Source organism: Onychomys torridus, chromosome 13 (genome assembly GCF_903995425.1).
Source record: "Onychomys torridus chromosome 13, mOncTor1.1, whole genome shotgun sequence".
NCBI classification, from domain to species: Eukaryota; Metazoa; Chordata; class Mammalia; order Rodentia; family Cricetidae; genus Onychomys; species Onychomys torridus.
In genome coordinates, this window is record NC_050455.1 from 3,478,481 (window position 1) to 3,496,255 (window position 17,775).

Genomic DNA, 17,775 nt, shown 5'->3' on the forward strand with positions numbered 1-17,775 from the left:
ACACTCTCATTAGATGGCCTTGATAGCTAGCTGTGTTGTTAAAGCCATCTTGCTGCATGACAATGTCAGTGCTGACCACATGTAAGGTGAAACCCCATGCAATTTTGTAATTTCGTGATTTGTTTTGTATGGAATCTCCAGGACAGGCAAATGCATAGAGACATAGACAGACAGTTATTCAGTGGCAGTACTACCCTACCCCTGCTGTGTGTGTGTGTGTGTGTGTGTGTGTGTGTGTGTGTGTGTGTGTGTGTGTGTACACACAGCCAGAGGTTGATGTTGGCTGTTTTCCTCAAAATTACCACCCTATGTTTTGAAGCAGGGTCTCACTGAGCATGGAGATCAAAGATGAATGAGGCTGGCTGGTCAGTGAGCTGCCAGGATCCTCTTGTCTCTACTTCACAGGAACTTGGAGTCTAGGTTTGGGCAGCCATACCTGACTTCCACAGGTTCTGAGGATTGAACTTGCCCCTTCTAGTTATTGACCTCATTGACTCAGCCAAGTCCACAAGCGCCCCCCCCCCCCCGACCCTGTGGTTATTTTTCTGATTCTCTTATGCCACAGTGATGCAGGGTGAAGCAGTTTAAAGACAGTATGTAAAAGATTGCAGAAGAGACGTCACAGGGCACATATTAGAAGACCAGGTGTCATCAGGATGTTAGTGCTCTTTTAATTGCCACCAAAACCCTAGCAAAATCCCAGTGCAGTGTAGGAGGACCCGCCTCCACTTTTTCCCCAGGGTACTCGAGTAGGGAGAAGTGAGAAATATTTAGATAGAAATATAGAGGGGAGAGAGACAGGTAGAAACGCAGGATAGCCTTGGGAAGACCTGGGTCAAATCCCACCAGCCCCTTCTGTCTCTTCTAAAGGGCTGTTTATAGAAATGCCAAGGGGTGGAGCAGAAGACCTCCCCCAGCACAGCCAAGTGCAGACCCTTCCAATCACCTGGGAACCACACATGTGGTCAGTCCATCCCCTTATGCAGCCCTGCTGGGTAAAGCAAGCTCAGATCTCACTGGGAAACCTCTGTGGGCTCCCACAGTGCAGTCACTTTCAGAACTGCAGCTTGGATACTGGGGATGTCGCTCAGTGGTGGGGTACTTGCCCGGCATGTGTGCAAGGCTCTGGGCTCCATCCCCTCCAATGCACAAACCAGCAATGCCCTTGCAGAGATGGGCAGGCAACCTAATGTTAAGGGACCCAGAATAGCCAGAACAGTCTGGAAAAAGAGGAGCAAAGCTGGAAAGCTTACCGCAGAGTACTCAAGGTGGTATGCACTGACATAAGAATAAATGTAAGGGTCAGTGAAAAAGAAGCCCCCCATTGGTCATTCAATCGTTGACAAGGGCATCAAGACCAGTCAGTGGCCAAAACAAATGTCTTCAGCAAAAGGTGCTGGAACAACTAACTGAACACACGTGAGGAAGAATCTCACTCACAGTGGGGCAGCACCGTAAATGTAGAATCTGAAATCACAGAGCTCTTAGCTAGTGGTTTGTACACAACACTGAAAATACAGAGACAAGAGACAAACATGGGTGAGACACTGGTGTACAGACATGACTGAGAACGAGAAGTGGCTGCCTGGACTTGGAAAGGACTTTGTAAATCTGGATCGAATGACAGACCAATGTCCCGGAACAGAATCAGAGTGCAGCAATAAAAAGATAAATTATCCAATTTGAAATTAGCATCAGCTTACTATGTGACTCAGCAATTATCCTTGGAATATACCCGAGAGGTTGTCAATGTTGGCCAGTTTCAGTGGCCCAGCCTCTTAAGGCCCCATGGCCTTCAGCAAAGCCTCCTTGTTGGCCTACTGATGACCCATAGTAAATGTTTGTCACTGTGCAAAGGGCTGAGAAGCCTATGAAAAGATACTGGGTGCTGAAGTCACTTCAAATTGCCAATCAAATCCCGGGGGAGGCAGTACTTCACACCCAGCTGGCTAAGTGTAACAACTAGAAAGGAATGCCGCTGTGACTAGAGAGACTAGAACCCTGTTCATGGCTGATGGGAGTGTGAAGTGGACACACTGTAGCATGTCCTCAAAGTGCTAAGCATCATTTACTGTGACTCAGCAGTTCTCCTTGGAATATACCCAAGAGAAATGAAAACATAAATTCCATATTATTTATTATTCACAATAGTAAAGAAGAAAAGATGTGTGGGTCAGCAGATGAAAGAATAAACAATATGTGGTACATCCATATAGAGGGCTATAACTCAGCAATAAAAAAAAGTGAAGTGAGTTAGTACACACCACCACGCACTGGTGATACATGCTAGAAAAAAGACAGACACGTGCCCCCACACTACCTTCTGATTCATTTTGTATGAAGTCTCCAGAACAGGCAAATGTGTAAAGACAGTAGACAGTCACTTGCTTGGATGTAGAGGAAGGCCATCGAGGAGATGGAGGAGTCCCTGATAATCAAGACTTATTTCCTTTGAGGATGAGAAAATGGAGTTGTGATGGTGTCTGTGAATATACCAAAGGTCCTTCGCCAGACACTGTATGACATCCCCGCAGAGTGCCATTGACTTCTAGGGACTTTTTTGAGGTTGCCTTCCTGATTATGGCTTCGGTCAAGTGGAGGTCAAGGGATACCTTTGTAGACCTGATTCTCTCCTTCCTCCATTGTGTGGGATCAAACCTACATCACCAAGCTTGCCAGGCAAGTGCTCTTACCTGCTGAGCCATCTTGCTGGCTCCTGGTCTCCACTTGTGTCCCCATGTGCTTGGCTCTATAAAGAAGGTTACTGCCAGACTTCAGGAGTGCCACACGGCAGGCAAGAGCACTGAGTACTTGGTGTGTCATCTGAACTCATCCATGTCCCTCTCCCACTTCAACTGAGTTGTGAGTCCCAAACAGAAGCAGTTCTTATCACACGGTTCCCAAATGGCACGCCTCACTGTTGAGAGAGCAAGGGAATCCTGTAAAAGAGGCCCACTTCAGGTCCACGTTTATTGGTGGAGATTTGATGACTTTGTAGCCCAAATTCTAATTGGTCTTAATAAAAGCCCAGAGCCACCTCTTACCTCACCAATTCCTCAGCTGAAAAGACTGAGTGCCTGTCTCTTCCTGCCTTATATTCCTCTCTCCACCCAGCCATCTCACTTCCTGTCTCAACCTCCCTAGTGCTGGGATTAAAGGTGTGAGATCCCAAGAGCTTGGATCAAAGGTATGTGCCACCACTGCCTGGCCTCTATGGTTAACTATTAGCTTAGCTCCACACTCTGATCTTCAGGCAAGCTTTATTTGTTAAATCACAAACAAAATATCACCAATGACTTCTTTTCCAAGGAGTTTATACTCACCATGTAGAGAACAAAGAACTGACTGCTGTAGCCATTATCCAGCTGTGTTCCAGTACCTCGTGCCTTTGACATCATAGGCCTGCTGAGGATGTCACAAAAAAATAGGAAGAGCCCCTGTCTACAAGAAGCAGTAGGAATATGTGGCAGGGTCAATCATGACAGAAAACCAAAAGACAGAGACAAGCAGATGGGCAGTGATCATGGGGGCGGGGGGAGAATAGGTCCTAGGATTTGGGGGAGGTTGGACCCTGAGTGATGGGAGCTTGGAGATCGTGGTCAGCAAAGTTGCTGATTTCAGTGACTCAGCCTCTTCAGGGCACATGGCCTCAGCAAAGTCTTCTCACTGACACAATGAGAGTGTTTGCCATCTGTCTGGGCACAGGGTGAGGCGTTGTGGTGACTTTTATGATTCTGGAGAATGTGGCACCAGCTGTGAAGTAATGTTACCCATGTCATACCTGTCGGTCACCTCTGAATGTGAGTTAACATCCCTGTTCTTCTCAAGAGTTCATTCGAGAATGTGGCAGGATGTGAAAGACCATAACGGCAGCTGAGCATTATTGCAGAAATACCTACTGTGCATTGACATGCTGCTAGACAGCATGTTGTCTGTAATTACTGGCTGGAGACCCACGTCTCGTGAACCATCACTTTTAATAGGCTTCAGGAGTCCTTATGTCTGAATGTCTAGAGACCTCACAAGCACTTGGTGACTCCAGAACGTCCCTGGAGCATAGAGCCCGGTGTCTTCCTAACCTGCTGGCTCTGTGTAATCAGCAGTAACAACACAGGTGTCCTGCTCTGCAGAACTAGCTGCGGGTGCCACGTCCCTTTTTATCTGCCGAGTCTCTTCCCTGTCCTAACACTGTTTGCACAGGGTAGTGACGTCCTTATGTAGAATTTCGGAGGAACTTGACTGCTCTCTGTCTCCTCATGGCTACAGCAGCTTCCTAACGACCTCTCCCCTACCTTTCTTTCCTTGTAGTTTCTTCTTAGCACACCTGTCTCTGTGACCCATATGAAACACTTAAAGTGTAAAACCCAGATTCTTGTGAGGAGTCAGCTCGGTGGCTAAGAGAACACTGCTCAGAGGACTCGAGCCTACTTCCAGCAGTGCAGCCTGCTGCCTTCCTCTGGTGTCTGCCCATGCCTGCACACATGCATATGCCGTACACAGACAGCTACATACATACGTAGACTCACAGACTACAGTCTGAGTCAGGCATGCTGGCTGGCCTGTAACTCACTGTGGAGGACAAGCTAGCCTTGAACTCACGGAGATCCACCAGTCTGTGCCTCCCCAGAGCTGCGATTCAAGGTATTCACGACCACAGCCAGCTGAATTTTTAAATGCTATATTGTAAACTATTAGAGCTTATTGAAAAATGCAACTCATCCTCAGCCTCAGGAGATCTTTCCCTAGTGTTTCCTGAATTAGGGAAACAATTCATAAAGCCATTTCTTTATTTTAATGCAAGGCTACCCAGTCTGGATTTTTCAAAGCCAAAGAAAGTATTAACAAATTAAAAATTGAAAATATATTTCCCCTTTTGGTAAAAATGGCATAGATAGAATCCACAGTGCAGGCATGTGGTCTCACTGGGGTCAGGGCCACCACCCATAGGCCAGGTTGTGTGGTCTTGCTGGGTGTGTAGCCTTTAGTGTTAGATGCCTGTACACATCTCAGTGCTTATGTAAGGAGCCTGGACCTTTTCTGATTCTGCTGATGCTTTTTGAGAGTTCTTGAGGAAAAATGTTTAATGGAAAATGAAAAAAAATTTCTTGAGGAAAAATTTTTAATGGAAAGGAAAATCAGATGTACAGTGGTTCCTTCTATACACGGAACATGTTTTCCAAGACCCTCAGTGAGGACTGAAACCCCAGAGATAACCGATGCCAGATGCAGGCTTTTCCTTTGCATGCTTCCTCCGGCCACAGCGTACTGTGTAGACGAGGCAGAGAACAACAGTGTAAATGAGAACAGGCACAACCGGACCCTGGAGTAAACGCCACAGGAGCGTGGTCTCTCCTGCTCTCAGTGCACTGTGTTCTGTTTTCAGACTGCAGTTGACCACAGGCCACTGGGACCACGGAAAGTGGAGCAGCAGATTGGGGGGGGGGGGTATCAAGTGTAACCAGAAACAACTAAAGCTGACATCTGGGGGCTGTTGGGTTCTGACCAGCAGTGGTAGATGACACTGCAAATGGAATCTGGAACCTCAGATCGTTTCTGGAGTGTTGGGAGAGGAGACCAAATGACCTGAAGCAAGTGGGCACCAGCTTCAGTTTAGAAGCAAACCATCCACTGTGGGGTGGAGCAGAGTCTAGATAGGACAAGGCTTCATGGGAGTGACATTGTGCATTCCCTCCATGCTGGTGGGAATTCCTTCTGGACCAGGACTGGATATCTAGAGGACAGAATATGGTCCTTGTGACTGGTGATTATATCTGTTAACAAAGAACTAGATTGGTAAATAATTATAATACAACAAAATCTACATACACATGTGGAGAGAGAGAATGGTGTGGAGGGAAGGGCGGGGAAGGAGCTGAGCCCTCACTGGAAATGTCACCTCCTAAACCAGGGTGTGGTGCACCTGCACCTTCAGCTGCTTGAGAAGTGCCACTGAGGTAAGAGGATCATGGGATTGAAGCCAGTGTGGGCCACAGAGTGGGACCCTGTTGTAGCTGAAAGTTTTTCTGTGTCTTGCCTGGCCGGCAGTCAGGACAAATCTCTCACCCACAGTCCTGCAGCCTTTTATAAAATAATCATACACCAGCTTATATTAATTAAAACTGCTCAGTCATTAGCTCAGGCTTCCTACTGACTAGCTCTTACACTTAAACTCAGCCATTTCTGTTAATCTATGTGTCACCATGTGTTCTGTGGCTTTAGCTGTGTGTTGTTACATGCTGCTCCCTGGACGGCAGGCTGGTGTCTCCTGACTCAGCCCTCCTCTTCCCAGAATTCTCCTTGTCTCTTATCCTGCCTGGCTACTGGCCAATCAGTGTTTTATTAAAAGCATTATTCCACATCACCCTGCATCAAAAAACAAAAAGGAAAAGAAAGAGGGGATGGCTTCAGGGTAAAGGAGCTTGCTGCCAAGCCTGAGGACTTGAGTTCAGCCCCAGGATCCTCATGGTGGAAGATGAGAGCAGACTCCCACAGTCATCTGACCTCCACATATGTGCTGGCTCTGTCATGTGTATGCACACCCAAAAATAAATGAAAGAAAGTTTTAAAAGAGAGTTTTCTGTGCTCAGGTTAATTTCACCTTTCTGTTAAGCAAATTGGTATGTGTGTAGGTTTTGTTTTTGTTTTTGTTTTAAAAAAATCCTTAAACGGTTCTCCTGTGTTGCGCTTGGTCTGTTTAAAATCACAACTCAGGAAGAAGCTGATTTTTGATTTATGATGGTGATGCTAATGTCAGGTCTTAGCCAGTCACCCTGCTTTTCTTTTTTCCTTAGTGTCAAATCAACAGTGCCTTGACTTCCTTCCATACTGCTTTGGAACTCGCCATAGATCAGAGGGAGATCCAGCATGTCTGTCTGTATGAAATCGGTAACTATGAGAATCCAACATATCTGTCTGTATGAGAGCGGTAACTATGAGAATCCAGTGTGTCTGTCTGCATGAAATCGGTAACTATGAGAATCCACTGTATCTGTCTGCATGAAATTGGTAACTATGAGAATCCAGCGTGTCTGTATGAAATTGGTAACTATGAGAATCCAGTGTATCTGTCTGTATGAAATTGGTAACTATGAGACTCCAGCGTGGCTGTCTGTATGAAATTGGTAACTCTGAGAATCCAGCGTGGCTGTCTGTATGGAATCGGTAACTATGAGAATCCAGCGTGCCTGTCTGTATGAAATTGGTAACTATGAGAATCCAGCGTGGCTGTCTGTATGGAATCGGTAACTCTGAGAGTCCAGCGTGCCTGTCTGTATGAAATTGGTAACTCTGAGAATCCAGCGTGGCTGCATGTGTGTGAGTGGTAACTCTGAGGCGTCTGCCCGCTCTTGTGCTCGAGCTGCTCCCTGCTGCAGTTCCATCTTCTTGGGAAGACGCCGCTCTGTGTTGAGGATCACCCTGTGTGCTGTCTGTCACCTGAGCATACACACTAAAGCTTATCTCACTGGTACTCGCTGCTTCTTGCTGCCATTTTAAATTTGGGAACAGTGGACAATGTGGGGTGAACTGACTGTAGTGCCCTCCACTGGTACACGTTAAAATTCAAGGATTTTGAAGTGTAGTGCCCAGAAAAAAGCTGTCCTTGAGACCTTAGGTATGTTATTGAAGCCTCTGAGCCACTTTCTGCCAATGGAGGGACCCTATGTTCCACTTAGGTTTTGTTTAACTTGACCCAAGCCAGGGTCATCTGGGAAGGAGGAACTTCAGTTGGAAAATGCTTCTCTTAGATGGCTTGTGGGCAAGTCTGTGGGGCATTTTCTTGATTAATGACTCATGTGGGAGGGCTTCGCTGATGCCACCCCACGACAGGTGGTCTCAGGTGGCGTAAGAAAGCAACTGAGCAAAGGATGAGAAGCCAGAAAGTGTTCCTTCGTGGCCTCTGCTCCAGTTTCTGTCTGTAGTTCAGTGATGGACTGTGGTTGGGACCTACAAGCCAAATAAACACTCCCCTCCCCAAGTTGTGGCAGTAGTGTATTGGAGGAACAGTGATGGTCCCGCCCACAATTCTTCATTGGTGGGCCTGAGAAAGTCACGGGCCTGTCACTGCCCTGTTCCAATGCCAGGATACCATGCTCCACTTGTACATGTACTCTGCACAGGCTGGTGTGCAAACCCCACCCCTAAGTGATGGGAGGACAGTTAGTATGGGAATCAACTGCTGCTGTCTACCAGAATGAAGGGTGGGCTTGGATGGAGGGGACATGAGCTGTCCTCAGCACTGGCATGCCCAGGAGGGTGGAAAGAGTCTGAGGGCTTGCACTGGCCTCTCACATGGGTTGAGCATGCGCACTGATGTTTTCTCCTTCTGATGAGAAGTGCGTTTTGATGGCAGTTGCTAAGTGTCTATTCTGGCCAAGTTGCCTCTCCACTGCCCTCCCTGCCTCTGCTGCACATGCATTACTCTCCCTGTGACAGCAAGCAGGTTAGAATCTCTGTCTAGACAACACATCATCCTCGTCCGTACTCTCCGTGGGTTGTCTCAGACTTTACATTGAAGGTATTTAAGGGAAACAATAATTCCTTGCTTTTTTTTTTTTTAAGTTCAAAGTTTGACGCATTTCCAAGAACGCTCACAGAGAAGGGTTTCAGTCAATGAAGTTAGAGGTTCATAGCTTAACTGTAGGCAGTAGAGTTCCCTGCTTCAGGATGGTGTACTGTGCTCACTACCTTAGGGTGTTGACGTAGAGTGACGCACTAAATTGGGCGCCTTGGGGCCCTGCGCTGGGTCTTTACTGTGGAGTGGTGTACCTTTACTGTGGAGTGGTGTACCTTGCTCACTGGCCTGGGAGCATGCTAACGGTGCCCTTTTGCAGGCTGGTGCAGCATGATTGAACTCAACTTCAAGGATGCATTTGACTCCTTCGAGAGGCTAAAAAACGAGTCCAGATGGTCGCAGTGCTATTACGCCTATTTGACTGCAGGTGAGTGAGCCCTGTCCTGTGGCCAGTCTGCGCCTGCGTCCTGGCAAGTGGGGATGGGGGAGGAGGAAGTGCAGGTGTGTGCAGGTGTGGGTTCTTCTTTCCCCAGCTGGTTAAGGAGTTTAAAAGTAGGAACAAATGTTAAGGGAAATCTTGGGGACCTGATGGAGCCACTGTATGATACCAGGGAAATCTGGGTCCCTTCCCGGGATTCTTAGTGTCTTAGTAAAAAGACTTAAGAATAGAGTCAAACAAACTTCGAGGATAATTTATTCTAATTGAAAAGAAAAAAACCCCAGGGCGGGCAGTCTGGAACTCTGCCAGCTGCCCAGGAGGCTGGAGGAGAGAAGAGAAAGAGCCACGATGCTTGATAGAAGTTGACATAGAGGTCGGACTCAGTGACAGGCAGCCACGGGGGGGTGGGGGTGGGGCCTTAGAACAAAAGGAAGAAGGAAGCCTGGAGTGCCTGAGTGTGAGAGCTTACACAGGCTCTTGAGCATCCAGAGGAAATTGATGCATCCTTACGGCTTTTCTGAGTGAGGAGACCTGCTGGACCTTCCTCTTGGTGCTTAGGGACTCGACAAGGGGGTGAGGATTCTGGGAAAGAGAAGTACATTATCTTCAGATGAGTGCACCTTCCTGAGGGGTGCTCCCACCTTCCTGATGGGTGGTCCCACCTTCCTGAGGGGTGCTCCCTTAGCCAGGGCCTCAACCTTCACAACCAGATTAACTCCTGAGAGGCTGCTGAGCACTTCTTCACCTGCTGGCAAGTCTCGGTCTTTGCTGTAACCAAGTAAAGGGGCGGGAAATGCCCAGAGGCCCAGCTGGATTCCAAGACAGCCAGGGCTCATCCAGTCATCCCACACTCCCATCTGGGCCTGTTAGGCTTTAGAAATGCTTTCCTGAGAAGTGTTTCTCCTCCCAAGCCCTTACTTCCCCTTTCTTTTCTTTTGCTATGTTTTTATTTATTAGGATCTTAAAATATTTTTCAGAATCGGACATGTCTTTTTCATTGTGTGAAGAGTTTCTAGTGGGCTCTCTGCTTAAAGAGTTCACGGAGCTTGAGTTTGCTCCAGCTCCATTCTACCTGTCAACGAATCCTGTTCACAGGGTGTTGTCATGGAGCGCAGGCCACCCTCATGCTGTGGACCATCACAAGCATGACCATGTGGGGTGTGCCTTTTGCTTTTGGAAGCTCTTAGCAACATAGATGGCATTGTGCTGCCACCTGGTGGACAAAGCTGTTGTCTGTCTTTGAGAGCCACAGAATGCCCTGGTTTGGGATTGCAGAGTTGCAGCCTGGAGACCAGAAAAGTGGAGCTGTGCATCTTCTGCCTTGGAGCAACCCTTTGTGAAGGTCTTCAGGTCTGCCTTCCATAGGCAACCTCAGAAGTGATTCTTCTACTTAAAATGCAAGAGTAACATGAACATTTGTCTTGGTGCTGGGAATTGAACTGAGGACCTTGCATGTGTTTAGTTAAACTGTGCTCTCCCCCTAAACTACACCCAGGTACCACGGAGCACCCCAGACATTACTGTAAACATCTCCTTATTCCTTTGAACACCTGGCTTTAGTGAGACATCTTCCCCTTTCAATTCCATCCCCTTAATTCATCTAACTAAAACAAGACAGGGTCTGCATTGGTCAGGCTGTGTGTCCTGGCTGTCTTAAAAAAAATCCCTCTAAAGGGCTGGGCGGTGGAGGTGCATGCCTTTTAAACCCAGCACGGGAGGCAGAGCCAGGTGGGTCTCTGTGAGTTTGAGACCAGCCTTGTCTACAGAGCGAGTCCCAGGACAGGCACCAAAACTACACAGAGAAATCCCTCTAAAATCACGTCAGAGAGCAGTGGGTACAAACTGCCTCATGTCTGTGCCTTGTGCAATTTCTGCAGGGCGTCCCTTTCCCGTGCCTCTGGTTTGGTGTTTATTATCTCTAATATGTGGGTTGGTACACCTTTTCTCATGCTTAAAGGGTTGTCAGGTAAAATAAGAGCTGCTTATTGGTAGGATTTGCTTGTCCAACACTTTGAGAAGTAAGTGATCCCCAATTGCATAGCCCGGAAGGATGGCTGCAAGAATGCCAGCGGTCAGCAGGTGTGGCTGGGTCTTGCAGTCAGTGGCGGGCAACTGTTTGTTTGTTTTTGGGGTTTTGTGAGGAGGTATACAAGAAATTGAGATAGCTATATGATCAAACATTTACATCCCAAATATTTGGGAACATTAAATAGCTAGTTGTAGTTGAGTGGAAGGAAAGTCCTCATGTCTGTCTCCACAAGGGGCGTTTGGAGGAGCCAGGTGTGTGAACAGCCCCATGGGGGCACGTGAGGAGCCATTGGTCCCACAGTCAGGGGAGGTGCCTCGCAGGCTTGTGTTTGAGTTGGCCATGAAGCAAAGTGTGGTGACAAAAGGGACAGTGTACAGCACTCAGGCTTTAGTTTCCTGACTTACTGTTTCCTAGCGATGAAAACCACATAGCATCGATCCTACCGTTTGGGGCATTTTTCATTGTACCTGGGAGCTACTTCCATGCTACTGTCCTCCATCCCCAGGGACACAGAGACTGGGCATGGAGGACACCTCCTCCAATAAGACCACACCTAATCCTTCCAAACAGTTCATCAACTGGGGACTGAGCATGCACATTTATGAGTCAGTGGGAGTGCGTTTTCATCCGACCATTGCATCATTTGACCCTGTAAGAGTGTCTTGGGTCGGGGAGATGACTCAGTCACTTAAGTGCCATCTGCATCAGTGTGTCTGGTCCCCAGCACCCACCTTTTGATTGTACTGGGCATATCAGGGAGACGGAGACAGGTAGATCCCTGGAGTTTGCCAGCCAACCCACTTACCCGGATCAGTGTGTTCCAGGCTCAGTAGAGGACATGGTCTCAGCAAAACCATCTGGAGAGCTAAAGAAGGGGAGGAGGAGGAGGAGGAGGGGGAGGGGGAGGGGGAGGAGGAGGAGGAGGGGGAGGAGGAGGAGGACGACGACGACGACAAGGCTTCTGGTCTCCACATGCACATGTGTCCCCATGGGCATGTACATAGGCCACACACACAAGATGTTCTCAGGCCAGCAGGATGACTGCATGGGAAAAGGTGCTTTCTCCGAGCCTGGGACCCTGGTTCAGTCCGTGGCACTCATGGGTAGGAGAGGATCGACTCCTGCAAGTCGCCATCTGATCTCCGTGTGCACTACGGTGTGCTTGCCCACACACGTGTACACATCCATACTGTGAGGAAATTGAAATAAGAATGTTCTCTGTGGTCTGAGACGCCTCAAGCTAAGGCAGCAGAAGCCCTCCTTCCTCACTGGTTGCTGGGGCCTCAGGACTTCGCTCCCTGTCCCTCTTTGTCCCTAGATCCACAGTGACTGCTTGGTGACACAGACTGTCACATGTTTCTGGTGCTGACATGCCATTGCTGAGGTAGATGCAGCCATTATTTTGGAGTGGTACAGCTCCTACCCTGTTTATGCAGGTGGAAATGAGTAGTTTCTTCTTTTGAACCCTCTTACTACCAAGAATCTCCTGACATCCCCTCACCTCGGCATCCTCGGCTTTCTTCGAACCTTGCAGTTGTGTCTTTGTGCCTTGTCTGTGGCTGCCGTGGCCCTGTGCTCTGCCTGCCCAGGCGCTCTGGTTTTTAAGGAAAGAAGGCAGAAGTAGCAGTTTTACCCCATTCCAACTGGGGAGAGAAGCGACATGAGGCTAAGACCAAGCTTAGTGAAGAGGAGCAGGCGTTCAGTGCTGCTGGGAGCAGAGAGGACGAGGCCCCAAATAACGGTCATTTCATTAAGGTAGTGGTACTGATGCTGGACATGAAGCTTGCTGAGGAAGCAGAGGGAATGTGACTAATCCCCAGGCTGAGAGGCAGGTGGCCTGGTGGCTAGCAAGTGTCAGCCACCCTTCAAGGTGCAGCTCAACTCCCAGCTCCTCATGGCTTCCCATAATCTGGAGAGAAATGATCCTATTTTCTCTGAGCATTCTAAAAACAACATGGTGCCCCTCCCTAAGGGCTGCCATCTCCATAAGCATTGAAGCAATGGGACCCCGTGTGTGTGTGTGTGTGTGTGTGTGTGTGTGTGTGTGTGTGTGTGTGTGTCCCCGTCCATCCGTGTGTTCGTTCGTCCTCATCCATCCCTGGTGGCTTGTGATGGGGGATGGCCAATGAGTGTGTGCAGACTGCTTCGTGAATGTATGTTCTCCGTGCTCCCCATACTCTTCTTCTCCACACCCTAGTTATTCAGCACTCCGAAGGCAGGGTCTTCAAGTAGCTAATACCCTGTGACAAGAACTGAGCATTTTATTACACGTGGGACTGTCTCCTCCTACTGGAGGGCAAGGACCCAGCTGCTTTGTGTCCCAAAAAACTCTGGAAACACCAGCCTGCTAGAAAGAGTTCAATCCATGGGGTGGGGTTCTTTGGACATAACTTGTTTGTGTCTTTTCCCTGGAGACCATGGGAATACAATTCTGATGTCTTACAGTTTGTCAGGGGGCCACCGGTGACGTAGATGGGGCACAGCTTGTCTTTAAAGAAGTCCAGAAGCTGTTCAAAAGGAAAAACAACCAGATTGAACAGTTCTCAGTAAAAAAGGTATGTATGTCAGAACCTGGCAGTCATGATCATCACCTGTGAAGGACGGGGCACTAACATCTCCCTGGATAAGCTTCGTGCTGTCACATTCGGTGTGCTTTTCCTGTGGCCTTGTTTCTGCTCTGAGGAGAAAGGGCACACATAACAAAACAGGGTTGTTTTTTGGTTTTCAATGAGCTGTCCTGGATCCTGTGTGGCTGATGAGCCCTCCTGGAAAGAAGAAGTGTCTGTTTAAAGTTTGAGTCACTTTAGAAGTTTAGAACCCATGAGAGGCAGATGGCTCTGCTTCCCAGGATGGTGACCACATCACATTTTGATATAATAAAGAACAAATGTGGCATTACGTTTATCAGTAGAAGTCTCAGGACTATGGGGGACCTGTCCCAATTTTACCATCTATTTCTGACACTAAGATGTGGCTGAATAACCTTGAGTGACATCCTAGCTTGTCCTAGTTTGATTTTTCCTTCACTTTAGTTTAAAGTTCTTCTTTTACTCCATAAGGTTTTAAAGTTTAATTAGCTTTTATTAAATGAAAAATGAATGAATTTGTTCCAACATAAAGTAGATGACAGGGCTGCAGAGACAGCTCAGGTGATTACTACTCTTGCAGCAGAGGACCCAAGTTTGGTTCCCAGTCAGACATTGCCCAACTGCCTGTAACTCCAGCTCCCGAGAATACAGTGCCATCTTCTGTCCTCAACAAGAACCTTCACTCAGGTCTTCCTCTGCCTGTGCACTTGTTCAAGATTGACAGTCCACAGGACCACAATGAAATGTGCCATATGGACCCACTGAGTGAGTTAGTCACCCAGCTTATGAGTGGAATGCATCTTTTTCATTCCCACATTCTCAGAACACAGACACCTGAGACTTGGCTGAATAATGGATATAAGTCATAGCAACAAATAGATATTTTTGAAAAACTACAAAACGTTTGTGCTGGGGAGAGACATTCCGTTTGCAACTGTTTACATTGATCTTGCCTGTGATGTGTCTCCAGAGCCCAGCCTGTGTTTGAGTTTCTTTTGAAGATCAGGGCCTGATAGTTTGAGAATTCCTTGCAGGCTGAGAGATTTCGGAAGCAAACCCCGACCAGAGCGCTGTGTGTCCTGGCATCCATCGAAGTGCTGTATTTGTGGAAAGCCCTTCCCAACTGTTCTTTCCCCAACCTGCAGAGGATGAGTCAAGGTAAACGATGCTCTGCGCAGTTGGCTGGTTCATGGGGCCGCCTCCCTCAGCCCCTCCAGCTGACACAGCACACCTGGATGGTGCTGTGGTAGGTAGAGACCCCGGTGACAGGAGTAGACCACACTGGGGTCGACAGATACTCTTGCCCTCCTGTGCCTGATGATGTACATAGTAAAAGTGGTCTGAACTGGGCATGTAATCCTAGCACTTGTGAGGTGGGGGCAGGAGAAACAGTACTTCAAGGTCACCCTAGTGACATAGTGGATTCAAGAACAGGCTGAGCCACATGAGACCCTGTCTCAGACGACAAAGCGAAAGAGAACACTGGTGTCAGTGTTACCAAGTGAGCAGCTTCTGTGAGCACACACTGTTTCCCAGTGGAAGCCCTTGTTTTCATGTATGGGTGATTTGCACACCTACATGAGAGGTTCAGGTAGTGAAGTGTCTGTAAGGGTGATTTGCACACCTACATGAGAGGTTCAGGTAGTGAAGTGTCTGTAAGTGTGATTTGCACACCTACATGAGAGGTTCAGGTAGTGAAGTGTCTGTAAGTGTGATTTGCACACCTACATGAGAGGTTCAGGTAGTGAAGTGTCTGTAAGTGTGATTTGCACACCTGTGTGAGAGGTTCAGGTAGTGAAGTGTCTGTAAGTGTGGTTTGCACACCTACATGAGAGGTTCAGGTAGTGAAGTGTCTGTAAGTGTGATTTGCACACCTACATGAGAGGTTCAGGTAGTGAAGTATTTAGGTGATAGAGCTGAGGCACTATGCACAGCTGGGTATCTGCACAGATCATTTGCACAACCCTGGTAACTTCCTGTGCTCCTTCTTTGCCAGCCACTGGATACCAGAGGTTAGTTTGCCTGTCTTTGACCTGCGTAGGAGGAGAATCATGAGAGGTACACTTTCTGGTGCCTGACTTCCTTCATGAAGCATCATGCCTGGCATTTGCCTTACAGTAGCCTCCATTAGTAGATCGTTTCTTTTCCTTGCTGAGTAGTATTCCACTGTGTGGACATACCAGAGCCACTCTTTGCTTCTCCACCCTCCTGTTGATGACATTTAAGATGTGTTTTAAGCTGTCACGAGTAAAACTGTTACGAATATGTATATTACAAAAGTTTAGATGTCTTATTTCCAGGGTAAATATGTAGCCAAGTAATTAAAAGCCTACCTTTTTTGACTCATGGTTGAAAATATAAAGGCCTATAGGTAATCTTGGTATAGCCATTTTATTATAATGGTAGGAAAATTCCCCAGCAAGAAAAATCTAGATTTTTCTCATACAGTAAGGCTCTGTTCATTAAGCAAATAATCAAAGCTTGTAAAACCTTAGCTATAGACATTTGAATGGCATGTTGTGGTTTATAAAATAGTTTGCTACCTACCACAACCCTCAGAGGTACAGAAGGAAGGGAGGCCATATCATATACACTCCACACAGGTGCACCTGCACACACATGAATACACATATGCCTCCACACGTGCACCTGCACACACGTGAATACATATACACATGTTACCTGCACACACATGTGCCTGCACACACGTGAATACATATACACATGTTACCTGCACACACATGCACCTGCACACACGTGAATACATATACACATGTTACCTGCACACACATGTACCTGCACACACGTGAATACATATACACATGTTACCTGCACACACATGCACCTGCACACACACGTGAATACATATACACATGTTACCTGCACACACATGCACCTGCACACACGTGAATATATATGCACATGTTACCTGCACACACATGCACTTGCACACACGTGAGTACATATACACACAGAGAGAAAGGTTGTATTTCTGTCCTCCTTTGGTTAAGGAGAGTCATAAGGGGATGAGCAATGGGCACCTTCTGAAATTTGGGGGCAAAAGCATAAACTAACCAGGGAAACAGCTAGTGACCTTGGTGGCACTCGAGGTCCTAAGTGTGTGTCTCCCCTCCTTTCACACACCTTCTCTCCAAGCTTGCCATGAAGTGGACGATCCATCTGTCACTGGACTGAAGCATTTGCTCCTTGGTGCCATACACAAGTGTCTGGGAAACTCAGAGGATGCTGTGCAGGTGAGCACGTCGTTATGGTTCCAGTAAATGAACAGAGTCCCCGCGTGTGCGTGGCCTTGTGGAGGGGGCAGATGAGAAGGTAGACAGGGCCTCAGCCCTGTGGGAGACTCTGCCCCGTCCTAAGGAATGGCGTTTTCAGATGCTGGGAGGGAGGGAATGGGAGGCTGGCCATCTGAGGGAGCAGTAAGCCCTCATGGACAAGGACAGGGGTGTCTGGTGTGGCACATTAGGGTACCGTGTTCTCTCCTGCAATTCCTTTTCTTCTCTTCATGACAGTAGATGGCTGTCCAGAGCTGAGGGGAGGCCTCCAAAGTTGTTCCTTAGGTTGTGAGTTAGGGGCTGTCCGACCCTGTGCGAAAGGGCTCCTGAGCTTCGAAGGGAGCTTTTTCCCAGCTCAGTTTCAGGCTGTGGGAGGTGGAGCGTCCTGGAGAAGACATGACAGAGTTCCCTCAGGAAGCAGAAAATCAGTTAGGAAGGAAGAGGATGCTCCTCCACAGATAGGCCCCAGTCACCGACTTCCCCACCAGGTTCTCCTCCCAGAGTCCCACTGGGCTGAGGGTCCATCAACGTGTAGCATCCTGCCGAGCGGGGACCGGCCTTTACCACAGGAGCCTTGGGGCTGGTTTATCCCCAAACAGCCGGGGTGGGGGCAGCATCAGCAGTTACTTCCCAGTGCAGCTGGAGGGACTTTTGTTTTAACTCAGGTTTTGTTCATTGTTTTGGTACTAGGAACTGAACTCAGGGCTTCACTCACGTTAGGTTGCTATCATGGGCTACATCCCCAGGCCAGTTAGTTTAGAAAACTAAATTCAAAACTAAAATAAGTGTTATTACATTGCCTGCTTTTTGAAATAGTTTCATGTAGACTTGGCCTTTAAATAATAGAATATTAATATTTTCATATTGAATTTGAAATTCACCTTTTGATGTGAATTATCTTAGTTATTACATGA

The 17,775-nt window shown here is 47.8% G+C and overlaps 1 protein-coding gene across 1 annotated transcript in view; it reads left to right on the top strand.

Annotated features, from left to right (window-relative positions):
- The window catches only part of Ttc39c (tetratricopeptide repeat domain 39C), an 84,602-nt gene that overhangs the window by 62,606 nt on the left and 4,221 nt on the right, over window positions 1-17,775 (top strand). Inside the window, exons 7-11 of the mRNA XM_036204964.1 lie at window positions 6,792-6,885; window positions 8,832-8,939; window positions 13,426-13,535; window positions 14,603-14,726; window positions 16,725-16,822. Of these exons, the coding sequence (XP_036060857.1) occupies window positions 6,792-6,885; window positions 8,832-8,939; window positions 13,426-13,535; window positions 14,603-14,726; window positions 16,725-16,822 (534 nt within the window). The remainder of the gene's footprint in view (window positions 1-6,791; window positions 6,886-8,831; window positions 8,940-13,425; window positions 13,536-14,602; window positions 14,727-16,724; window positions 16,823-17,775) is intronic.